Source organism: Canis lupus, chromosome 31 (genome assembly GCF_048164855.1).
Source record: "Canis lupus baileyi chromosome 31, mCanLup2.hap1, whole genome shotgun sequence".
NCBI classification, from domain to species: domain Eukaryota; kingdom Metazoa; phylum Chordata; class Mammalia; order Carnivora; family Canidae; genus Canis; species Canis lupus.
In genome coordinates this window covers 28683132-28709403 of record NC_132868.1, presented here as the reverse complement: position 1 = coordinate 28709403, position 26272 = coordinate 28683132, and the positions used below count along the sequence as shown (strand labels likewise).

The following is a 26272-nucleotide window of genomic DNA, read 5'->3' as shown; positions in this document are numbered from 1 at the left end:
TGGTTGCACAGAGGGATGTGTGTCTATTAGTAGCAAATGCAGGCTGAAATATTTCGGAGAGAGACCAGGCAAGTATGGCAAACTGTTAACACTTACTCAACCTGGGAGTTGAGTACTTGGGTGCTCCCTGAACTATTCTTCCAACTTCCCACGTGGTGATGCTGGAGCCAAGCTGTTCGCAGTCCCACAGCGGAGCGGCCAGAATGGGCAGCTGTTTTCAGATGGCACTGTGCCAGCGGTGCTGGGGGAGGAGAGGAAATATTATTTCTGGATTAATTCAACCTCCTCCACCCAAAGACCGGCGCGACCAGAACCCATACAGCAACACCCAGCTCCCACGCCTAAAGAAGCCTCACCGCTTCTCCCACTTAGTGAGCGACTCCGGGTAGGACAGACTTTCTGTGAATTCTCCAAAGAAGAGTTTCCGGGTGGCCCAGCGGTTTAGCGCCGCCTTCGGCCCAGGGCGTGATCCTGGGGCCCTGGGATCGAGTCCCGCGCGGGGCTCCCTGCGTGGAGCCTGCTTGTGTCTCTGCCTCTGTGTGTGTGTGTGTGTGTGTGTGTGTGTGTGTGTGTGTGAATGGATGAATAAAATCTTTAAAAAATATATATATATATATTTTTTAAGAGTTTCCAGATGGATTCCCCGAAAGCAGGCGCCTTCCGGGGATTCCTGGCCGGACACCAGTCCACGGAAACCTGCCGCGTCCCACCTCGCCCCACCCCCCTCGTCCTCCGTGGATTCTAGGAGAACGCACCTTCCTTCTGCGATTGAAGAACTTGCCGAGGTTTCTTCTCCACCTCACAGCTCCTGGCGGCCTGGAACCAGCGAGTCCCCTCAGGGCCGCCTCGACGCCAGGCGTCCCCGCCGCTGGTAAACCGGGCAGAATCCTGGCCGCAGCCCCGCGGGCCTCTGAGGTGAAACGCGTACCTGAGGGCCCCGCGGCGGGAACGCGGGGCGGCGGCGAGGAGGCGGCGCGGGCGCGCCCCGACGGCGGGCGGCGGGCGGCGGGCGGCGGGCGGCGGGCGGCGGGCGGCGGGCGGCGAGCGGCGGGCGGCGGGGGTCGCGCCCTCGGCGCTCGGGGCCCGCGCGTGCGTGCGTGCGTGCGTGCGTGCGAGCGAGCGAGCGTGCGAGGGGCTCCCGCGTGGTCTGCGCGCGCCCGGCCGTGCGTGCGGCTGCGGGAGGCCGCGAGCGCGCGCGGGGCGGCAGCGGCGGCCGCCAGCCCGGGGCGTGGGGGCGGCTCCGTGCGGCGCGCGGGAGGTGAGCGAGGCCGGGCGGCCGGGGGCGGCCCGATAGCCCCGGAGACCGCGGGGCGCGCTGGCGGGCGTGGCCCCGGGGCTCGCTCCTCCGCTGGCGGCGCGGCGAGGCCGGCGAGGCCGGCGAGGCCGGGGCGGGCGGGCCCTCTCCCGGAGCAGCCGCGCCCGGGGCTCCGGCCCCGCGGTGAGCGCGCCGGGAGGGGCTCGGCGGGGCCCCGGGCGGCGCGGAGGGGCGCGGGGCCGCGGGGGGGCCCGGGCGCGGCTGCGGGGAGCTCGCTGTCCTGCTGCGCGCTCGGCCGGAGGGCGCGGCCCCGGATCCCCGTCGCCCCGGGCCGCCCCCGCTCCCGCTCCGGGACCCGCCCGGGGACCCGCTCCGGGGCGCGTTGGCCGCGACGCGGGGGGAGGCCGGGGGCAGGGGCTCGGGTTCCGCGGCTTTCCCAGCAGGCCCGGGCGGGGACGCAGCCCCGAGGCGGTGGGGAGAGGGCCTGGGAGGCCCCTGGGGGAGGGCTCTTCTCGTAGGGGAGGGACCGTGAGCAATATGCGCCCGAGGAGGAGAACGGGGAATTAGGCGGAGGGAAAGGGAACCCCGAGGAGCTAGGGCTGCACGATTTGGGGGAGGCGGACTTAACGGGCATACAGGCATTTTAAGAGAAATCCGAAAGGTGCAGTGGAGCCTCACTTTTCCAAGCAGCGAGGAATGATGCCAGCAGTGACAAGCACGCGTTGCATTCCGTGTTTCCTTCTCTTCCACTCCTCACTGTTGGCCTGGGAGGGAGATTTGCAGGGCAGAGATGGGTTTTTGGTTTTTTTGTCCCCCCTCCCCCCCCCCCGCCCGTATTGTGCGCATAATGCCAGCGTTTAAGGACCTGGCTCCTTGGTCAGGAAAAGCTAGTAGCAAGGAACAGATGACCAAACCGTATCTTTTTTTTTTTTCTGTGCTCAGAGGTGAAGTGAGAGCCGAGTTTGCAGTCTTCAACAACTGGGAGTAAGTTTGTGTTTCCGCCTTCCCCAGGTGTCTTAGGATGTAGGGAGGTGATTTTGTGCTCCCAGAAAGTGTTGATGCCTGATGAAAAGCACATCTGAGCTGGTATCAGTCTGGAGGAGGGAGCTATTTATTGAGAGATAAGAGTCTAAAACGTTTCTTTCTCCTAGACTAGAAGGTTCACTCAAGTCAATCGGTCGTTGTAAATTCCAGCCACGAAAATAAAGCCTGTTATCACAACAGTGGCCAAATTATAATTCCAGATTGGATACCTAAGGTGGTTTGAGAGCAGGGAGGAAGAAGGGAGGACCAAGGCTTTCCCAAAAATGAAGAGATGCTGAGGTATAATAACTTACTTCTGTAGCAGCTTGCTGGGTATAGAGAACATTGATTTTAGATGTCATGTTGCTCAATGTTGTTGAGTTGTGACTTAGATGTATTCTTTTTCTGTACTTTTGCTCGGTAGTTCACAGCAAATCGCTTAATTAAAGCATGGAATATGGAAAACAGCAGAAAAACATCTCATCTGATTTAGTCTCATCTGAAATTCTGTAGGTAAGTTCATCTTATTTTAATTAAGAAATTCTTCTGACTGGTTAAAATGGACTGTAATAATCTCCTTTACACGGTTTTAAGGACCATTTACACAACCACAAATTCTGTTGTATATTCTAATATATATATATGTTTTTTTTCCCCTGAAGGATTTAAGGAGTTGTAAGTGTTAAGCTTTATTTTATTTTCTTAAAAACTTTATTTATTCATGAGAGACACACACACACAGAGAGAGAGAGAGAGAGAGAGGCAGAGATACAAGCAGAGGAAGAAGCAGGCTCCATGCAGGGAACCCGATGTGGGACTCGATCCCAGGACCCCAGGATCACGCCCTCAGCCAAAGGCAGACACTCAACCACTGAGCCACCCAGGCATCCCAGTATTAAGCTTTATTAAACCATTTTGGATGATACATATGTTTCTAAAAGTTCGGTTACTGTTAAACTACTGTGGTATCTCAGGAGAAATTAATTATATAAACTTAATTTGGTTGTCATATTCACATTCACCTTCATATTCACCTTTTTATTCCTAAAAAGATACTCAAGTGAATATTTTTTCTCCTATTCTTTCCCCTTGAAATGGCTTGCCTTCTCTCTGTGCCCTGTCTGCAGCTCTGTTCTTTCCACCATTGGATGATACAGGGGTAGTCCCATTTGAGGAAGTGCCTTTATTGCATTCACAACTATATAATGTGCAGGCCAAATATGCTTTTTTTCTTACAGTTCTGACAGTTGTCATTGCTCATCCCTGCTCACTGCATGGTAACCACACTGTACAACTTGATGAATGGGGTCAAATGTGGGGGATCAGATAGGATGCCCTTAAATGGCCTTGTACAGCAGATGCATTCGGAAGTTGCAGTTCATTTGAGAGCTTGTCTTTTGCAAATATCTCTTTTTGGGACCACAAACGATGGTTTTGTTTCAGTAAAAAGTTGCCTATTATAAATATTGATTTGCTTTTGGCACCAGAGCTTTTGGTGCATTGTGAATTAGATGAGAGGGGAAAATGAGGGTATGTGCAGGAAGTGTGGTTTGTAGGAGGTTTGTCTAGATGAGGGGGAGATGAAGCTACGGAACATCCCTAGGGTGAGGCCCTGAGATGCTGCAGAATGGAAGATTTGGCTAGGGAGATAACCTGTACCCCTTGAAGCTCTGAGAAATGAGGTATACAGATAGGAGCCAGAAAGCTAGAATAGATTATTAACTTTTCATTCTATGTGTTTCTGACCCTGAGTTAGTCAGGAAGCCAGGCCTTTTGTTGTCCCCTTAGAGTATCCGTAGCCTAGGTTAATACTTATCAGCCCTGTCTACCCTCCAGGAACCGTGTTATATGGGGAACATGTTACCACCACCACTAGGATCCCCTCTTCAGTAATGAGGAAACACAGAGAAGAAAGATCTTAGAAGATTGAGATTTTCTTTTCTTTCTTTCTCTCTCTCTCTTTCTTTCTCTTTTCTTTCCTTTTTCTTTTTCTTTTTCTTTTTCTTTTTCTTTTTCTTCTTTCAGCTCCATACCCACTGTAGGGCTTGAACTCAGGACCCTGAGATCAGGAGTCACATGCTCTACCAACTGAAACAGCCAGGCTTCCCAGGAGATTGAGATTTTCTTGATGTTCTAAGGTATGCCATTTCACGGGGCTTAGAACTCTTCCAGACCAGTAGCCTGTTTGGTAAATAAGGTTTATTAGAGCACAGCCACACCTATTTGTTTAATATTGTCTATGGCTCCATTTTTGCTACAAACAGAATCATGTGTCTGAGACAGAGACTGTGTGGCCCATAAAGAAAATTTGCTCCCTGCCCTTTTGCTTAAAAATTTATTTTTTTCCATTCTGTGGCTGGAACATAGATTTCCGCTAAACTCCAAGCTGTGCATTTGGAACAGGCTCTTTAAACTTAGCATAAAGAAGCACTATATTTGGCTTCTATTTTTGGTAACAGACTTTGTTTTTAAGGATGGAGATACCCATTTTCTAAGACCAAAAAAAAGTATTATCAACTCTTCTTTCTTTCTTTTCTCTAAACTGATAGTAGGTTCTATAATTTGCGTTTTTATCAAGCATCTCTATATTCTTAGAGTGCAAAGTTGGCTCCCTGCCATGTACCCTGACCACACATTTAGAGACATTTGATCTGGGAGGTCTCCCTCCCATCCTCTCTAGGTGGGCTTTACTCATAATGTTCAGTCTGGCCCTTAGAGTCCTAAACCTTCCTCCCTGCTCTGCCTAGTGTCAGCAACTTGAAGGCAAGGCAGGTATCTTTTTCCCCATTGCAGGAAAGCCTCTAACACAGGTCTGGCATATCAAATGAATAAATGAAGGACATACACTCAGATATCCAAGGGAAAGGTAATCAGTGACTTAGCCTGACAAACAAGAATGACAAAGATATGTAATATTCCTAACCTAGGTCAACAATGAGAAGAAATATTAACTAGAGCAGTTTCCCCTGTCCTTTTCCTCCAATGGGTAAAGCTGTTTATAACAAAACAGAGACAGGAAGCCCAGCTTTCAAGCCAGCCTTCCTGCTGTTCGGCCTGACTTGTACGATCTCTGCTCTGCTCCAGTTTTCCTAGATTCTCTCCAGACCCAGTCATCTTGTTACCTCTTCCCTCAGGCTGTTCCGTTCACGTGGCTGTTCAGGGGTGCCTCTCGCCCCTGAGTGCAGAGGTACACTTTTGTTCTGTTTGGGTGTTTAGGTCAGTATTATATCCTCACAGTCCAGCAAGAGCCCAAGAAGTATATGTTGAACACACGACTAGCTATGGAAAGCACGCTGGCTGTGATTAATCAGCCGATTTTGAAACCAGTGAGACAGTGTTTTGGGGCTCACTTTTCCAGGAAGACCATTTGGTGCCCTGCCCTCTTCAGAGAAGCTTAACTCTTGTGTGTTATCTAAGGCTTTCCTTGATCCTCAGGTGGAGGAACCCTTTTGAATATGGAGATAAGTTAGACAAGTGCTCTGAATCTCTTCTAGCTCCTGATGGTCATTGCTTTTGTATCTGAGTATTTGCTAGTGTTTACCAAAGCTCAGTAATTTATTCAGGGTTATTTGGAATATAAACTCATTATTAACATTATTCTTCTCAGTAATTCCTCCATTTCTGAAAAGTGGACTTGAAACACTAGTTGGAAATTGGGTGAGAATTAAAAAGAGCATGATTTGCTTGGAATTGAACAGTGTTTGCACATAGAATTCCCCCCCTTTTTTTAAGATTCTGGGTTAGCTTTGACAGTTCTGCATCCCTGAGGAAGATCAGAGGTATTGCTCTACGTGGAAGAGAGCCACATGGAAGATGGCAGGCCAGTGCAATTAACACAAATTAGGAAGGATGCATTGTGGTACAGTGGTTGTGGAGTCCTCTCTGGATGATGACCCCTGGATCCCCAGCCTTGCTTTTAGTTGTGAGACCCTAACTAATGATCAGGTCTCCACATCTCAGTCTCCTCAACTGGAAAATAAATGCGTAGTAGTAGTGCCTACCTCATAGATTGTTTTAATCAACATATAGTGGAAGTGCAGGAAGTTCTTACTGCAGTGCCAGGACCAAGCCAGGGCTTTGGCTAAAATTTTGGAGAGAGGACAATGTGAAGAAATTGGATAAAGTAGAAAGCAAGTTCTTTTTGACGTTAATTTTGTTTGCCCTGACAGAGTAAAGCATACTTCATTTTTGAGTGTTATTAAATTCAGCTAGGATAGTGGTTACAGTTCGTCCACTCAGTAAATAAAATTTGATTTTCTGTTATATGTCCAGCTGTGCTTGAAAGTAAGGAGGGACGTAAACTTATTAAATGTGCATAATCCTTAAAATAGATTGATGCCACTTGAATATTTCACACCTTGGTTTGAAAAGGTTAATGTATTTTGTAGTTCTCCTCCAGTTGCCAGAAGTACCTATTGTAGGACTTTTGACAGTTCAAATCATTCTCAGTTATGGGAAGATCATAGGCAGGAGGAAGATCATGGGAGAGGGGAGCTTGTACAGAAGAGGAACTGAAGAAGTTCACATTTGGCATGTGAACCTCTACTAGTAGTTCCTGTGGGCTTATATGTTCAGGGTAGTAAAACTTTAGGAACCTTAAGAGCTAGAGGAAACCCCATCTTTGGACTCTAAAAGGAAGCTTATTGGAGTGCCTAGCTGGCTCAATTAGAGCGTGTAACTCTTGATCTCAGGGTCGTGAGTTCAAGCCCCACATTGAGTGTAGAGCTTACTGGAAAAAAAAAAAAAGGAAAGCTCACTGATTTGGAGGGAGACTGTAGATAAACTAGAATTTATTTGCAAGTTTACATATACTGTAGACAGTATGGTATCATATAAGAGACATTGGGAGTTAGCTGCAGGCTCTATAAATGGAACAAATGTAAGCAAATAGTAGTAAGTTAGAGGAATATGTAGTGGACTCTAATAATGATAGGAGTACCATCTACAGAGTTCTGATTCGCTGGGATCAGATGGGGTTGGGCCTGAGGCTCTGCATTTCTAGCAAGCTCCCAGGTAGTGCTCATGCACTGTACTTTGAATGGTGAGATCTAGAACAGCACATTGGAATCACCAGGAAAGCTTTAAAAATCCTGCCATCTGAGCCTAACCTCTCTCTGCAACTCTCATTTAGTTAGTCCCCAGTATAAACTGGCTTCCAGTTTTTCAGGTTCTCTAAGATACTGTAATACAAAATACTGTAGCCAAATTTAAGAACCACTGGGTTTGGAAAGAAAGGGAAGAGAGAGGTAGCTGTCAGGCATCACTGGTTTTGTTTGTTTCTAGTATAATGAGAGGAGGTCAGAATGGTAAGCTTTATATTGCTTTGTTTATGAATTAACATGTTCAATTTGAAAGGGTGCTGGTAGGGAAATTTTCTTCATGATGTGTATTGATACGTAGTTCTCCCTCTTTATATGAAATAGGACACGACTGATGTGTGTAATTATGATTTGTATTAAACTCAGTGTGCACAGGACCTTGTTTGGACTATTAGGATTTCCGCCCTTTGCAGGACTGTTTTTTATGTGGAAGAGGAGTCATAATATTGCACAACTGGCAGTAGTTTTGTGATTATTCTTTAGTGATGGCACACATTTTTCACCTTGGATGACTCTAAATCTAGTATGCCCTGGCTTAGAATTTTATTGAAATGGGGTTTTTTGGTTGGTTTTTGCATTTTCATGTCTGGATCTTTAATATGAACATGATCAGAATTAGTGTAGCCTATTAGAAGAAGGCTTTGTATCACAAGAGAGCTGAAGACAAATAAGCATATCTAACAGATTCTGGAGTTTGCTTTTGGATTCAAATTATTCTTGGGGATATTTTCTTAATATATTAAATGGATAAAAGCACACTACCAGGCCATTTGTACGGCATTGAGATATCCACCTAGCACCCACTGTGTTGTAGGTTCCAGGGACATGGCAGTGAACAAGACATGTAAGACCTTTTCCTTTACAAACCTCAGATTCTTACAAAGGGAACAGACAGTAGGCAAATAGAAAATCCAAGTGGGTTCATTGCCTAGAGGAGAATAGCGAGGGGTGTGCTAGAAAGTATAGATTGGGAAACAACTTGAGAAAAGAGGTCAGGGAAGGACTCTCCTAAGTGGCATTTTGCTGGGATCTGAGGCAGGAGAAGGAGCCAGCCTTTTCAGGAACCAGCTTTTGGGTTTGGGGACAGTAAGTGCAGACTTCCTGAGGGAAAGTTTGACACATTTGCAGCTCAGAAACGAAGCCATTATGGCTGAAATAGGGATGGGAGGAGGCATGGCAGCAAGATGAGGTGGGGGGACTTGTGTTTCCCTGAGAGACAGTATAGAGAGACAGACAGGATAGATAGATCTCCCTCAAAAAATGTTAACCAAAGCACTTTTTTTTTTTTTTTTTTTTTTGGTGGGCTGTCTTGAAGATTAGGTGAGTTAGTGTCTGGTAGCAGTTCCTGGTGCTCTCACCACAGCTGGGCACCTAGGGCCAGGATATCATGTAGGTGCCTTCCAACATTGATTGTGCACAGTAACCAAATAAACAGAATGGCTGATTGGATTGCCAAGCTGTTCTAACTTTTTTTTAAAGTATAACATGCAAAAGAAAAAGTACAGATTAGAAAATTAATTATCATAGTGAACACACTTGTAAGCACCATCTAGGTCAAGAAATAGAATATGGCCAGAATGCCGGAAAGCCCCTTCATGCTCCTACCAGTTATTTTTCCTGTCTCCAGGGATTACCAGTGTCCTTGGTAATCTCTGACACTAGAGATTATTTTTGCCTGCTTTTCATCTTTGTGTAAATGGAATTATAGCGTCTGTTCTTTATGTGTCTTGTGGCTTCTTTAGCTCAACATTGTTGTGTCTGAGAGGCTCTCTAGAATGTCAAGTGAGGTAGTTTGTTCATTTCCATTTTGTATAACGGCCTGTTATATGAATTTGTTTCTCTCTTGTACCGTGGTGGTTTCCATGTTATAGTAATCATGGATAGTGTGCTGTTGTGAATGTTCTTGAACATTTTTTGGTGTTCCTATTTGCATATTGGTGAGTGTTCTACGTAGGACTGGAGTCGCTCTATCGTAGGGTACATGTTTGTTCAGGTTTAGTGAATAATACCAAAAAGTTTTCCAAAAAAAATGAACCAGTTTGTATAATTTTTTGACTCCAAACTACTACTTAAATTTTTATTTATTCACCAAAATTAGTTTATTAATTCAGTGAATACAAAGATGATCTAGAACAAGAGTTTCCAAAGTGTGAGTTCAGTCCTGCCAGAAGCACTGAAGATTAAAATAGGTTTTTTTTTTTTTTTTTAAGATTTTATTTATTTATTCATGAGAGACACAGAGACAGAGACCTAGAGGGAGAAGCAGGCTCCATGCAGACAGCCCAATGTGGGACTCCATCCCGGGACTGCAGGATCAAGCCCTGAGCTGAAGGCAGATGCTCAACCACTGAGTCAACCAAGCATCCCTAAAATTGGTTCTTCAGATAAATTTGAGAAACACTGCATAATATATCCTCTTCTCAGACAATATACAATAGCATATTAAAAACTGAGAAGCCCTCCATAAGAAATACTAATTTAAGTTTATTTTAATGATTTTCATGTTTTTTTGGTCTCTGGAACCCATTTGAAGGCTCTATAACACTTATGGATAAGAGATAGATGCAGTTATCTTTGCTGCCAGAAAGTTCTGGTGTTAATAAATGAGATGCAGATTTCTTCTCTGAGGATGGAGGTTTTATTTGATGATTAAAGCATTGGAAGCGCCATCCTGTTTTGTCCCTGGAAGTTTTCTGGGCTTTTCTATTATTTGAGATGTTTCTTCAGGTATTGTGGATCAACGACCATATGGACAAGTGGTTACTGGTGGCCTCCTGTGCATTAGCATCGTGCTAGGCTTGTGGGATAGAGATTTTTTTGTTTAAATGATATAGAATCTACTTGGTGCATACATGTTTAGTTAATATAATCACAAGTTTAACTTTTATAAAATAGAAATTATTTTTAAATTATAAATATAATTTCTTCACAGTGATAAATGGCATTATTATTTAAAAAGTCAGTAACAAAATAATGGCGCATTTTCCTGTTGGGCCTTTTTATATTTTTCTATTCATTGATGTTTTAGATTCTTTCTACCCCTCTCTTGGACGTGTGATTTAGAACAATATCAGAGTTCGCAAAGCTCAACCTTCCTGAGAAAGCTTGTGCTAGGAGAGCAGCTGCCCTGTGCTCCCACTGTCAGGGTATGAGCCAATCCCAATTCTTAGGTCAGACCAGCTTGAGTCCTGTGACAGCATAGCGTGTCCACATATATCTACATAATGTGCAGATACTGAGTGTCCCTTTAACTCCAGAAACTACTTAGTGTACTCACTGAATAGTCTGTGTTCTCCACATAAACCTCAGTAACTGAATTGGTATTGCGGTGCTAGGTTTATAGCTGGAAAAGATATTTTTGAGAAGTTAAGTAACTTCCCCAAAGTCACACAACCATTAAGTATTAAATACAAGATTTAGGTGAGCCATTTAACTCTGATACCCACGCATTTTTATTGTAGTTTTTTTTCCCTGTTTTGATAAATTTAAAATACAGAGAAAACTGAAAATATAAGAGAAAGCCTATATTTCCATCACCCTGAATTAACAAATGCTAATACTTCATAGTATTTGTGGCTAGTCTTCTCTTTCCCCTTTTCACCACATGCCCCATTCATTCTTCCACAGCGACACCCACACTGCTGAGTGTGGAAGATAGTCCAGCAGTTTCTTTAAAAAATAGTGTTGTGGGGGCACCTGGATGGCTCAGTGGTTGGATGTCTGCCTTTGGATCAGGTGGTGATCTCCAGGTCCTGGGATGAGCCCCACGGTCCCGCATCAGGCTTCCTGCATGGAGCCTGCTTCTCCCTCTCCCTATGTCTCTGCCTCTCTGTGTCTTTCATGAATAAACAAAATCTTAAAAAAAAAAAAAGTTTTGTGTGGGGGCACCTGGGTGGCTCAGTTGGTTGAGTAGCTAACTGGCTGTGGTGGGTGGGTAGCCTGCTTCTCTCTTTCCCTCTGTCCCTCCCCCTCCCTCAGCTCATGTGCATGTGCTCACATTCTCTCTTTCTCTCTCTCTCTCTCTCTCTCGTAAATAAAATCTTTGGAGAGAAAAATAGTTTTGTGTGTGTACTGCTTCTGAAAGCTCACTGTTTCTTGTGTGTAGTTTAAAACTACTTATATAAATGGTATGACATATTTATTTAATTTTTCAACTTCTATATTTTACTCACCATTTTATTTTGGGGGGATTACTGAGTGGCTGCGGTTTAGTGCCTGCCTTCGGCCCAGGGCAAGATCCTGGAGTCCCGGGATCGAGTCCTGCATCAGGCTCCCTGCATGGATCCTGCTTCTCCCTCTGCCTGTGTCTCTGCCTCTCTCTCTCTCTGTCTCTCATGAATAAATAAATAAAATATTTAAAACAAAACAAAAAAATATTTTATTTTTTAGTACTATCCAAATTGGTACTCTGTGTATAAATCCAGTTCATTCCTTTTAACTGTTGTTTTGTAGGAGTCCATTGGAAGACAGTACTAGATTTTATTTATTATCTTATGGATAGATATTTCATTTGCCTCAGATTATCTGTTTTCATAGCCCCATAGTGAGCATGCTTGCGCATGTCTCCATATGTGTACACAAATGAAAGCTTTTCTAGGATATAGTCCTAGGAAAGGAAAGTCTATTTTTTATTTTGCTAGATGCAACCATATTGCTTACCTACCAAAGGGCCGGTAATGGTGTGTACTTTGTGTATGACAAATAGCATTTACTCTAACACCTTATTAATAATAAACTTTTTGATATTTCCTGATGGGTTAAAAATTTGGTATCTGACTTTAATTTGAATTTCCATGATCACTAGTGAGGCTGACCCTCTTTTCATGTTTATCGGCCTTTCTGATTTCCTTTTCTGTGAACTTTTTACTTACGTGTCACCCATTATTTTGATTTATAAACTTTATACAAACAACATATGATTACAAATATATACTGTATATAAAATATAATGAAAAGATTCTGGATGCCAGCCCTTTGTTTTACTCGTATGTATCTTCTCTGAGTCTGTGGCTCTCCTTTTAACTTGTTCTGTAAGCTTTATGTATTTTTTTTGTAAGCTTTATATTTTAATGTTACCCAATGTATTTCTCATCTCTTTGATGGGATATGCTTTTTGTAACTTGTTTATAAAGGCTTTCCCGACACATAGGTTCACAAAGATATTCTGCTGTATTTTCTATAATAGTTTGAGCTTTCCTTTTTAAATTTCTTATATCTACTTGGAATTTTATTTTGAAAATAAATATGAATATGGTTTTACTTTTGCCACATTTATTCCAAAACCATTTTATTGAATCTTTTTTCCCCATTGGTTTGTGATGCACTCTGCCATTTTTCAAGTCCCAGCGTAGGTGTAGATCTGCTTCCGGGTCTTAGTGCTATTCAACTGTTTAATCTGTTTTTCTGCTGCTCTGTTTTAATTACTATAGCTCTGCGAAATGACTTCATAACACCTCACCCCAACTTCATTCTTTGTGTTCAAAATTGTGTTGGTTATTCCTAGATCATTAAGTTCCTTTCATTAATCCTATGAATTTATTAATTTGGGAAAGTGGAATCTTTACTTTTGAGTTATCTTATACCTGAGAATGCTCTCTCTTGTTTATTCACTTTTTTTTTTTTTTTTTGATTCTTCAGAAAAGATTTTTACTGTTCTGCACCAGGTTCCTGCACACTTTTTGTTAGCTTTATTTGAACTCTGTAGTTTTTGTTGGTGCTGTATTTTTCCTTAAATTTTTGGGTTTTTTATGTTTTAGATACATATGTGAGCTCATATCCAGCATCTTGGTAAACCTGTTCGTTCTTGTATGTTGTCTTTCTCCCTTTGAGTTTTCGATGTAGGTGATTACATAATATAAAAATAATAGCAGGTTTTCTTTTCTTCCTTAACAGTTTTTTCATCTTATCTCCTCTTCTTGTTTTAGTGGACAGTAACACTTTCTAGAACAACACTGAACAGTACAGGCAATAATGGGCATCCTTGTCTTTTTCCTGACTTTTTAATAGAAATATTTCTAAAGTTTCATCATTAAATTTGCTACAGTTTCTCTGACAGGTTAGACACTTCCCTTCTGTTCCTAATATTTGTTTTTTAATAATCGTCTTTTTTGTTTTTCATTGTTTTCTGCTTTATGTTATCCCTTCTGTTTTCTTGTTTCTGTAATAATATTAGAATTATCTTTTTAACTTCTTGAGTTAAGTACTCAGCTCATTTATTTTCAGTCTTTTAAAAAATCTATTATTATGCTTGAAAGTCTGCATACTGTGTCATTCTATTTACATGACATTTTCTGGTTTGGCAAAACTAAAGGGATGAAAATGGAGGTCAGGGAAGAATTGATTAGGAGACATTAGTAGGGGGACCCCTGGGGGGCTTAGCGGTTTAGCTCCTGCCTTCAGCTCAGGTTGTTATCCTGGGGTCCTGGGATTGAGTCCCACATCGGGCTCCTGCATGGAGCCTGCTTCTCCCTCTGCCTGTGTCTCTGCCTCTCTCTGTCTCGAATGAATGAATGAATGAATGAATGAATGAATAAATAAAATCTTCTTAAAAAAAAGGAGACATTTGTAGAATTTTTGTTGTGATCACAATTGCTTCATATCTTGATTGTGCTGGTATCTACTTGTACAGAACAGTAAAATTAAAAGGGTGAATTTTATTGTATATAAATTATACACCATCTTTAAAAAATTAGTTTTCTTAAAAAAGTTAGTTTTCTGTAAAGACTGCTTTAGTTATATCCAGTATGTTTTTATATGTACCACTTTAAAATGAAAAGGGAAAAATTTTTATTTTCATTGTTTTGAATTTTGATGTATTCAAGTGTTTTAAGAATCAAGATATTATAAAAACTATATAACTTACAAAGTAATATAACCAAATAATAGTATTAAGTAATATAACAGGGAAATATAAAGTAATATAAGAAAGGGATGCTCTTGGGGTGGCTGGGTGGCTCAGCTGGTTAAGTATCCGCCTTTGGCTCAGATCATGAGCTCTGCATCAGGCTGTCTGCTTAGTAGGGAGCCTGCTTCTCCCTCTGTCCTCTGGCTTGTGCTCTCTCTCTTGCTCCATCTCAAATAAATAAAATCTTAAAAAAAAAAAAAAAAAGTTCCTACTCCTTTTCTGATCTCCTCTATTCCTCCCTGCCCATTGTATGTGTCTTTCCATTGTTTTTCTCATACACATACAAATATATATTTTTTTTTCTTTTCCTTTTTTAAAAAAAGATTTATTTATTTTAGAGGTGGGGGGCAGGTGGAGGGGCAGAGGGAGAGAATTTCAAGATTTCAGACAGACTCCCTGCTGAGCGAGGATTCCCAACGTGGAACTCTGTCTCACAACCCTGAAATCATGACCTGAGCCAAAATCAAGAGTTGGATGCTTAACAGACTCGGTCACCCAGGTGCCCTATTTCTCTTTCTTTTAATACGAAAGTTAGCACATTGTAAACATTGTTCTACATCTTCCTTCTCCACTTAATACTTTCCAAAAATCTTTCATGTCAGTACTTAGAAAATATCTTCATTCTTTTTTTTAAAACATCTGTATAGTATTCCATTGTTTTGGATGTATCATTGTTTATGTAAGTAATACCTTGTTAATGATTCCTTGGGTTATTTCTAATTACTTGCTATTATAATGTTGTATCTAATAACAATAAAATGTCTTATCATTTTAGACATAAATGACTGTGCCTAAAATAAATTCCAGGAACAAAATTACTGAGAAAAGAGTAAATGTATAAGTAATTTGTACAAATTTATTACCCTCCAGAGAAGTGTTAACCATTTTCTATTCCACCATAAAGGAATGTTTCCTTAATTCTCTTTAGTTTTTATTACTGAAATTTTTAAAAATAAATACAGATATCTTGACTTTCTATTATATACTCTTAATAATAGGACAAATTTTTTGAATTTTATTTTTAACAGCTTTATTGAGGTATGACTTACATACCATAAAATTATTTCATCTTAATCATACAATTCAGTGACTTTTACTAAATTTACAGTTCTGCAGCCATCACTAAATCAAATTTTAAATATTTCCATTACTCCAAAATGATTCTTTATCTCCATTTGCAGCCAGTTGTTGATGCTACCCCTAAGCAACCACTAACCTGTCCATAAATTTGCCTTTTCTGGAGTCATACACACACACACACACACACACACACACACACGGTCTTTTGTTTCAGGCCTCTTTTACTTAGCTTAATGTTTTTTAGATTCATCCATGTTTTGAGTTTTTTTTTTAAAGGTGTTTGTTTTTATTTATTTTGAAAGAGAGAGAGGGTGCATGCAAACAGTGGAGGGGCAGAGTCAGAGGGAGAGAGAATTCCAGTCAGACTCCACACCGAGCACGGAGCTCAATGCAAGGCTTGATCCCAAAACCCCAAGATCATGACCAGAGCTGAAATCAAGAATCAGACACTCATCCAACTGAGCCACCCAGGTGCCCCCATGTTCTGAGTTCTTAAAACTGATATTTATTATAGCTTGTATTAGTACTTTGTTTCTTTTTGTAACTGTATAGTATTCTGTTGTATAGATATACCACATTTATTTACTGGAACATTTTCTTTTGTAGCTGGTTAACATTTTTGCACATAAATAGATTAATAATCTTTTTGGCATCAGCTAATACATAGATTGTATTCATATTTCTCCAGGACCCAGTCCAGGACCATACATAGCAATTTGTGTGTCCTTAAATCATTTTAAATCTATAGCTATCCCTTTTTCCTCTTGGTAATAACTAGCTGAAGATTTCATGCTAATTGACAATCCCAGCTCTTAGATTTCTTTGAATGTTGCCTATGGTGTTCCTTAGCTTGTTGTGTTCTCGGTATTTTGTATAAATTTTGATTTGGTTCCAATTGAACAGTTTTGGCTAGGATTCATCAGAGATAATATTGTCATTCCATACTGTATCTCGGTGGGAGATAAATAGTATGTGTTTGTTCTACCATTTATAATGCTAACTTTGATTATTAGCACTCTAATTCTGCCAGTATAAAATTTATATTGTTTCAGTCCTTGTAGGTAAAGGGTCATCTTTGTGGTGTTACTTTAGCACCACACAGATGTCCGATTCCTTATTAATCTTTACTTTGATGACTAAAACACTGATTAATAATCATTGCCTGGAAGCATCTACGTGGCTCAGTGGTTGAGCATCTGCTTTTGGCTCAGGTCGTGATCCCGGAGTCCTGGGATCAAGTCCCACATCACACCCCCCAAAGGGAGCCTGCTTCTCCTTCTGCCTGTGTCTCTACCTCTTGCTCTGTGTCTCTCATGAAAAATAAATAAAGTAAAATAAAAAATCATTGCCTGAATCCATAATTTCACGAGAGGTTGCAAAATGATACTTTTCTTGTTTTGTCATTCTACCTACATTTATAATTGGCATTTTTCTTTAGAGAGGAGTTTTTCCTCTTTGGTTAGAGCTGTTTGTCTTCCCTGAACTACAGAGCATTCTTTAAAACAAAAAACAAAAACAAACCCCACAAAGCCTTGTCTTCTTTCCAACCCCTTGCCCCAAACCAATAGTTTTAAATTAAGGAGTTGATGTAATAATGCCTCACTGAAATGTAATAAATTCATCTTATTCAGTTGCACATATTTTACACTTTCCAGTATGGTATTCTCTTTAAATTTATGGATTAAACAGAAATTGTGTGTGTATAAGGATGTTGAGTTTCCAAACAAGTTTCTTTTGTTAAGAGTTTTTCAAGTTACATTTTTGTTCTATTGCGGTCAAATAATGTGGTCTCTGTTAAATTAAGGTTTGTTTTTGTTTTATTTAAGTAATCTCTACATCTAACATGGGGCTTGAACTCCTGACCCTGGGATCAGGAGTCACATGCTCTATCAGCTGAGCCAGCCAGGCATCCTTGTTAAATTGAATTTTAAAGATTCTTAAAATGGCTTATATAACCTAACATCAATTTTTAAATAAATGTCTCATGTGATTTTGAAACAAATATTACTATTCTATTAAATTACATTTGTTAATATTATTTGAAATACTCATATCCTTATTTTTGGCCTGCTTGATGTATTAGTTATTTAGAGGGATTTGTTAAAAACCTCCCATTAGGATTATAGATTTTTCCATTTGTACTGATACTTTTCAGAGTTTGCTTTATATATTTTTGAGGCTTTGTTTTTATGTTTATGTAGCTTCATGATTGTTAAATTATCTTATTGGATGGCTCCTTTATTGGTAGCACAATTTTCTTGTCCCTTTTAATTGCTGTTTATTTAAAATATGTGACATTAATATTTAATTGTAGCAGCCTTCTGATTGGCATTTTCCTGATATGTTTTCTTATTTACTAATTTTAAAATTTTTGTTGTTTTAGGCATGTGTCTTATAAGCAGTATAATGGCAGAATTTTAAGCCAATTTGAGAGTCTCTTATCTTTTAGTAGGTGAGTTTATATTCACTCTGACAATATATTTATATTTACTTCTTTTATTTTTTTAAACTTCTCATTTTACTTTTTTTTAGAAGGGGTGGGGCAGAGGGAGAGGGAGAGAGAATCTTGAGCAGACTCCATGCCCAGGGCAGAGCCAGACATGGGACTTGATCTTGTGACCCTGAAATCATGACCTGAGCTTAAACCATGAATGCCCAACCAACTAAGCCACCTGGGGCCACCATTTGTATTTAGTTCTGACATATTTTGTGTTTTCTATTTGCCATGCATTTTCTCTGCCTTTTTTTTTTTTTTTCTCTCTTCTTCTACTCTCTATTGAATTGATAGCTTGCTTTGTTCCTTTTATTTCTCAGTGTGGAAGATATATATTCCACCTATCTGTTATATCAATGGTCCTTCTGAAGGTTAATATATATTCTTAAATGAATTTTTTTGTATAGTGTTAAAGTTTATCACTCTTTCCTTGTGCCTTCTGAATTAGGTAAGAATATTAACATTTTAATTTTGTAAAAATCTATTTACAGCAACGCTGTCATTTTTATATGTTATTTTAGTTTCACTTTTTCTGACCACATTAAAAAAAATCATTTTTGTTCTTATTATTCTCTCTCTCTTTGTTTTACTATCTGTATTAGTTTTTACTATCTTTTAATTATCTCCTTGCTTCTGTTTGTTTCTTTGATGCCATTCCATCCTCCTGAGTTCATTTTTCTACATTCTGAAGTATAGTCCTTTGGTACTTTCAGCTAGAGTTTGTGGACTTTATAAGTCCTGCTCTGTTTGAAAGTGTCTTTATTTCACTTGAAATCTCTAAAATTTAGCTATAAAAAAGGTACAGTAAAATCAACTGACCTAGTATATAGAGTTATTGAGGGGAACTAATAATATTTGTTGTGAATACTTCATAAACTATTTTAGATATATGTGAGTGTGTGTGTGTGTATATACACATATATAAAGTGCTAATATTATTAGCTAATATAAATTCTATTAGATTTATATTAATATAAATATATTTATATTAATATATAAATATAATTTAATATAATCACATAAAAATTATATAATATAATTACATATAAATATTATAATTACATAATTATAATATTATATTATAATTATAAAAATATAACCTAATATAAATCCAATTACTATGTTTTGAGATTTTTATTTTTTATTTTTTTATTTTTTATTTTAAAGATTTTATTTATTTATTTGAGAGACGCAGAGAGAGAGAGAGAGGCAGAGACACAAGCAGAGGGAGAAGCAGGCTCCACTCAGGGAGCCTGATGTGGGACTCGATCCTGGGACTCTGGGATCACACCCTGAGCCGAAGTCAGACACTTAACCACTGAGCCGCCCAGGCGTCCCTTGAGTAGATTTTTAAAATCATTCCTTACTATATTGAGATAATATTCACTGGAATAAGAGAGAATAATACCAAATAGAAATATCATGAATTGGTCACACTTTGAGAGAAGAACTAGGATAAGATGAAACTCAGATCCTGACTACAAGCTTAGGGTTGCTGCTGCTCAGTGGAACTTTGAGATACACAAGGATAAAATTAAATTTTTTGGCTTTGTTTTTTATGTATTTACGAAGACTGTGCATCATAGCATGGAAAAATCCATATGATACAGAAAGAAAAATGAAAGAAAGAAGAAATCTGCCAGAAATCCCACAGAATAAAAACCATTGACATATTGGAACACATGATTCTAGAAATCTTGCTCAGCATATGTGACTCTGTGTGTTTATAGATCATTATCTTTTCATATTTCAAAAGGACTCATAGCCCATAAGCAGTTTTGCAACTGCATTTTTCATTTAGTAACATATCAAGGGAATATAAGTAAGCTTCATTTTATATAATGAATAAACATATGTTCCTGTATGGATGTATCATAATTTTGTTGAACCAGTTCCCTAGTGGGAGGCATTTAAATCAGATATTTTTCGTATTATAAATTGGGCATAGTCACCTGTTTATTTCTGTAGGATAAATTGCTAGCAGTAGTATTGCTTGGTCAAAGGGTGTACATATTTAAAATTTTTCTATATGTTTTCAAATCCCCCCCCCAAGTGCACGAGAATGTCTTTTTCCTCACACATACTGAGTATTGTTATATTTTTTCCTTGAATTTGCTGGTTTGCGATTTTTGTCAATATTTCTACTTGTGCATTTGAACATCTTTTCCTGTTTTATTGATCACTTTTGAGGGATCAGTAGTTCTTTTGAGAACTTCTCTTTTGACCATTTATTCTCTTATAGTATAATTCATCTTGTTCTTAATTTATGTTAAGTCTCTATTTTTATTGGGCTTACAAATCTTTGTCATGAAATTTCAGGTGTTTTTTTTTCCCCCAAAGTGGCTTTTTATCTTTAACCTTGTTTGTGCTTTATATTGTTGTTTATTTTTTTTCAGTTTTTTGTTTTTATATTTTTGCTTTTCAGTCTTGTTAAGAAATTTTTGAGGGATCCCTGGGTGGCGCAGCGGTTTGGCGCCTGCCTTTGGCCCAGGGCGCGATCCTGGAGATCCCGGATCGAATCCCACATCAGGCTCCCGGTGCATGGAGCCTGCTTCTCTCTCTGCCTCTCTCTCTCTCTCTCTCTCGCTCTCTCTCTGTGACTATCATAAATGAATAAAAAATTAAAAAAAAAATAAACATGTGGCTTAAAAAAAAAAAAAAGAAATTTTTGAAATTTTGATCAAAATTTCATTTATGGGTTCTATGCTGTTTCCTTACAGTTGAGTAATTAAAAGATCTTCCCCACTTCAAAACTATTAAAATATTCATATTTTCTTTTAGTGCTATGAAAGGTTCATTTTTTTCTCGCTTGAATCTTTAATCCATTGGGAAAATTTTTTGTATGAGAGGTATCTGATATATGTCAGTGCCTCCCTGCTTTTTGTGTCTTGCTCTGGTTTTCAAACTGACTAGTAGAAACCAAGATATGAACATACTGAATCATGGGAGGAAGTGGGATTTGCCTCACTGTTTCTCTTCTCACAGTTTATTAATGCTCCTGGGGTATTTGTGAATAGAGATGTAGGTTCAAAGGAGAAGGGTGGGTTGGGAAGTAGTAGTTGACAGTCGCATGTCGGGGTTGCCTCCTGTGAATGCATCTGTGGAACAGACAATTAAAGAGAGGATACCAGACAGTATCTCTTAGAAGTTTTGTGTATCACTTATTTTAGTGACCCTCAAGTTCTTAATCAGGGAAATGAAACTGGTAGCGTGACCTAGGACAGTGGTTAAGGTAAGAACTTGGATGTATGTTTTAAGCCTTGATTACCAAGTGCTCTTTTCCCATGATGAAGCCATGAACTCTCTGAGTTCTGTGGACTGGTAGTGACTTAACTTTTTATTTCAGTATCTGTTGCTAGTTCAGAAAGAAATTAGAGGAGGTGGGCTGGCTTCTTTTCTCCTCTTTGACCTCTGATCTCCTGACTCATAAGTAAATGCTGTTAAATTTCTTATCTATCTTACAGAAATTTCAAACATTATTTTTGACTGCTGCAGACTACTGAATATCCAGTTGATGAAATTGAAGGTCTTTTACCCAGAAGAAATAAATCAAGAAGTAGGTAAGAAATGGAAATATATTCATGGCTCTGAAACATTTTTCTTAAAGTAGTAAGAGTTCATAAAGATTATTTTTGTAGGATAACTCCTTTGACAATAAAAATCAATGTAGAGAACACAAACAGGATAGAATAGCTGCCAAGAGAGGAACACAGCTGGTGATGACGGACTCTATTTATTGAACACTTAACGGCCAGCGATGTGTTTTGTACACGTTATCATCCCCCATTTACACTGTCCTGACATCTTTAGTGTAGAGATACAGAAACTGAGGTTATAAGAGAATAAGAACCCGCCTGCTCACCTTGTTTGTTGAGGGACAGAGCTGGGGGGTGACTCTGGGCTCTCCCTTTAGAACCACCTGTGCTGTGGGTAATCTACAGTCTGTCTGGCCAGTCCTTTAAAGACCTTTCCCCTTTTTTGGACCAGAAAGCTCCTCTTCTCCTCGCTGGCACTTTATTATCTTTGTGGACCCACAAGGAGTAGATGTCACAACCATAGTCCCATTTTCACATTTAGAAACTGTGGCTTATAGGATGCACGTAAGATAACTTTTGTCATAAGATTTGCTGTTTTAGGGATCCCTGAGTGGCGCAGCGGTTTAGCGCCTGCCTTTGGCCTGGGGCGTGATCCTGGAGACCCAGGATCGAATCCCACGTCGGGCTCCTGGTGCATGGAGCCTGCTTCTCCCTCTGCCTATGTCTCTGCCTCTCTCTCTGTGTGTGACTATTATAAATAAATAAAAAATTAAAAAAAAAAAAAAAGATTTGCTGTTTTGAGTTCTTCCCATTACTGAAGGGGAACAGGGCCTTCGTTGCCTATGTGCAATTATAAATGCTGCTCCTCACACAGGATACTTTCTTCCTGTTTGTCTGAAGTGTATTATAATGGGCTGATTTGTTAGATAAGACGTAAAACTGTCATCTGACAACTATTGTCATAAATTTACAAATCGTCGTTGGCTAAGGTGTAAATTGAGCATCGTAAGGCTGTGCAGTGTCTAGTAGCCAGATGAGGAGAAAATGTAAGAGGTTAATTATTTCTCTAATCCTTTCTCTAGGTCTCTCTGTTTCATGTTTTTCCGAGCTGGCTGTGTAGCCTAGTAAGGTGGAGAAAGGAAAATGAAGTGGGATACACAGACCTACCTTTTATTCATATACAACTAGAAATAGCATAACACAAAAGTCTGTGTTCATTGCACTCCTGCTGTAGGTCTTTCTCTGTCTTGCACTTTCATTATGTGAGAAAAACTTTGCCAACAAAGTCATAGACTATAAACCAAGAGGCAAGACGCATATATGTGAAACTGGAGAGTTTGTCAGAACATTTCATTGTATCATGCACCAAAGAAAGGAAAGATTACCGTGGCCAGAACTAATCAGGGCAGGTAAGATATGGCCAGATAGAGAGGACACGGAGTCTTGGGATCCTGTCATCTTCATAGTATTAAGAGTAAGAAGAGCTGTGTGTCCAAAGACCTAAGATTGACCCAGGGTGGAACCCTTGGGAGGCCAGCCATTCCATATAATGACATTAATGTATACTTTCCATAACAAATTCTGGCTTCCGAGGAGCCCTCCCCGCAGCTGATTGTGGATGAAAGGACACTGTCAGAGCCTACTCCGCCTGCCCCTCATGTTGTTGATTTGTCCCTTATTTTGAGGTCCCATAACATTTGATATAAGCAGGTTGTGCTACACCGTCCTGCCATGTTTCTCTGTTGCCTTGGGATTTTCTTCTTCTCCCATCTTCCTTTGGTCTTGGTGCCTCGTATAGTCTGTGAAGATCTAGGAACCACTTAGTATGTGTTTGTCTTTATATCTTGATCCCAGGAAAGCTGTGCAAGGTCCTGAATTGTAAACCAGCCTTGTCCTTGGGATCTAGCGCAGAGCAGGGGCTGCACTGTCACTGCGGGCTGAGTGCTCTGTGTCTCCTACCTCTGTTCTCATCTCAGCTAGGTGGGGGGGATTGAGTATAAAAGCACGTGTTCTTGGAGGTTCCATCCCATGATTCTGATCTGGCACAGGGTTTCTGAAATAGACTAGAATGGGAAACACATGAACACTCAGTACTAGGGACAGGCCTTTAATATTAAGCCCTTGCTATTCAGACTGAGCACTGAGTTCAGCCAGTGAGGTAAAAGGGGAGCTGGGATGTGTTTTGGGCAAATAAAAGCTATTTCAGTCTTGAGCATTTAAAAAGCTATGGAGATGGTTATCCTGTTTATGTCTAGAGGGCTTGCCTCTCAGGTGAAGAGTCTCTGCTTTCATCTCATTTCACATGAATAATTAATTGTAGCTGCTGGGTTTTCCTTATTCCAGATTTGCTAGAATGCACATCAGATCACACATAGGAGAAAGACCTTTGGTTTAATGGGACATGTTGCTGGTAATAGCTCTTTGCATTAATTTCTTTACTTCTTTTCCATAGCAGTGAAGAAGAAATGTGGCTTTTTTTGTTTTTGTTTTTGTTGCAGGTTTATTTTTTAACCTCCATTACACATCTCTCCCTGTCCCTCTGGACATTCAGGACAAAATCCTATTTCAACAGTTATTTAAACCAAACAAAAATTATTTTCCCAAAGCAAAGAAGGATATGTTTTTAACCTCGGTCTTAATGTAAAAAGCTAAAATGCACTCTTGGTTGTTGGTATACATTTGCTTAGAGTTAAATGAAATTAAGTAGGTTCAGATCAGGATGCTGGGTTTTGTTTGGGAGCTTTCGTCCCAACTCTTTCACTTTAAGTAGATGAATCAATTATCATTTAATAATGAATCTTGGGTACTGGAGTACTAACCAGCTCTCTGATAAATCTTGCAGGACCTGAGGCTCACGTGCTTCTGAGCTGCTGTGGATGGCCCTCTCTCTCTTGACCACCCTTCCGAGTAGGATGTCACTGAGATCCCTCAAATGGAGCCTCCTCCTGCTGTCACTCCTGAGTTTCCTTGTGATGTGGTACCTCAGCCTGCCCCACTACAATGTAATAGAACGTGTAAACTGGATGTACTTCTATGAGTATGAGCCAATTTACAGACAAGACTTTCGCTTCACACTTCGAGAGCATTCAAACTGCTCTCATCAGAACCCATTTCTTGTCATCCTGGTGACCTCACACCCTTCAGATGTGAAAGCCAGACAGGCCATTAGAGTTACTTGGGGTGAAAAAAAGTCTTGGTGGGGATATGAAGTTCTTACATTTTTCTTATTAGGCCAACAGGCTGAAAAGGAAGACAAAATGTTAGCATTGTCCTTAGAGGATGAACACCTTCTTTATGGTGACATAATACGACAGGATTTTTTAGACACATATAATAATCTGACCTTGAAAACAATTATGGCATTCAGGTGGGTAACTGAGTTTTGCCCCAATGCCAAGTACATCATGAAGACAGACACTGATGTTTTCATCAATACTGGCAATTTAGTGAAGTATCTTTTAAATGTAAACCACTCAGAGAAGTTTTTCACAGGTTATCCTTTGATTGATAACTATTCCTATAGAGGATTTTATCAAAAAGCCCATATTTCATACCAGGAGTATCCCTTCAAGGTGTTTCCTCCATACTGCAGTGGGTTGGGTTATATAATGTCCATAGATTTGGTGCCAAGAATCTATGAAATGATGAGTCATGTAAAACCCATCAAGTTTGAAGATGTTTATGTTGGGATCTGTTTGAACTTATTAAAAGTAGACATCCATATTCCAGAAGACACCAACCTTTTCTTTTTGTATAGGATCCATTTGGATGTCTGTCAACTCAGACGTGTGATTGCAGCCCATGGCTTTTCTTCGAAGGAAATTATCACATTTTGGCAGGTTATGCTAAGGAATACCACATGCCATTATTAATTTGACTAAAGCCTAGAGAAAGACAGGGTATTCTGTGGAAAGTATTAAAATGACTAAAATCTCCAATGGCAAACTCATGGGAAGGTCACTGTGTTGACTTAACACTGAACTGAGGCTCATGAAGTGCCCACGGACTAGGGACTGGAGGGTTACACTCGTGGTTTATTTAGACAGAAATCAAGTCTGGCCCTTAGAAGGTGATAATAAGAGGAATTACATGTCTTATAAAGGAAGCGGAGATTTTTGTTAATAAAATTAATAGGACCAAACTATCTGAACATGCCATTCTAGAAACTAGAACTTGTGAAAAGGGTTTCATTGAATTATAAGCTCATTAGTCCATAACAAAGAGCAACGTGGAGTTCTATTCATCGAACAGTCTAGTCAGGTAAGGGTTTTGTGTATATCTTACGTGGATTACCAGTTTTTCAAAATATATAGTTCTGTGTAAAAAAACTAAAATTATACTAAGCAAAATTTCATCCATTCTGGTCATTCAGAAAGTACTTTAAGATGTTACAGCATTTCACAGTTATGAACTGTTATGAATTACTGTTTAATATTACTTAGGACTTTCTGGTGTTTGAGTGTTATGGTCATTTCAATACTGTATAAAGATAATAGTAAATCACCCTTTACATTTGAACTTTTTTCCAGTTACTTCACTGATGAGTTTATTTAATGTAAAGTCATTGGTCATTATAGCATATCGGTAATCTCTTGGACTTTGATAAATGTTTTACCATGGTAATGTAGAGAAGAATTAAAACAAGATCTGAATTATTGTCTTGTTTTTATTTATTTTTTATTTTTTTAAATTATTTATTTATTTATGATAGTCACACAGAGAGAGAGAGGCAGAGACACAGGCAGAGGGAGAAGCAGGCTCCATGCACCGGGAGCCCGATGTGGGATTTGATCCCAGGTCTCCAGGATCGCGCTCTGGGCCAAAGGCAGGCGCCAAACCGCTGTGCCACCCAGGGATCCCTATTGTCTTGTTTTTAAAAAT

The 26272-nt window shown here is 39.9% G+C and overlaps 1 protein-coding gene across 28 annotated transcripts; it reads left to right on the top strand.

Annotated features, from left to right (window-relative positions):
• Positions 1–279: 279 nt before the first annotated feature.
• Positions 280–26043, top strand: B3GALNT1 (beta-1,3-N-acetylgalactosaminyltransferase 1 (Globoside blood group)). Of its 28 annotated transcripts, none has more exons than XM_072807945.1 (9): positions 280–385; positions 626–915; positions 2198–2239; positions 2407–2578; positions 2703–2791; positions 4304–4416; positions 17745–17813; positions 21320–21415; positions 24234–26043. In XM_072807945.1, the coding sequence occupies exon 9, from the start codon at positions 24268–24270 to the stop codon at positions 25261–25263; it is 996 nt and encodes a 331-aa protein (XP_072664046.1). In that variant the 5' UTR covers positions 280–385; positions 626–915; positions 2198–2239; positions 2407–2578; positions 2703–2791; positions 4304–4416; positions 17745–17813; positions 21320–21415; positions 24234–24267; the 3' UTR covers positions 25264–26043. The 28 variants fall into 28 exon arrangements, 27 of the variants coding, with proteins under 27 accessions (XP_072664046.1, XP_072664047.1, XP_072664042.1 ...); XM_072807924.1 differs by lacking the exon at positions 4304–4416 and adding an exon at positions 15664–15832 and having other exon boundaries at positions 281–385; XM_072807946.1 differs by lacking the exon at positions 2407–2578.
• The last annotated feature ends 229 nt before the right edge of the window (positions 26044–26272 follow it).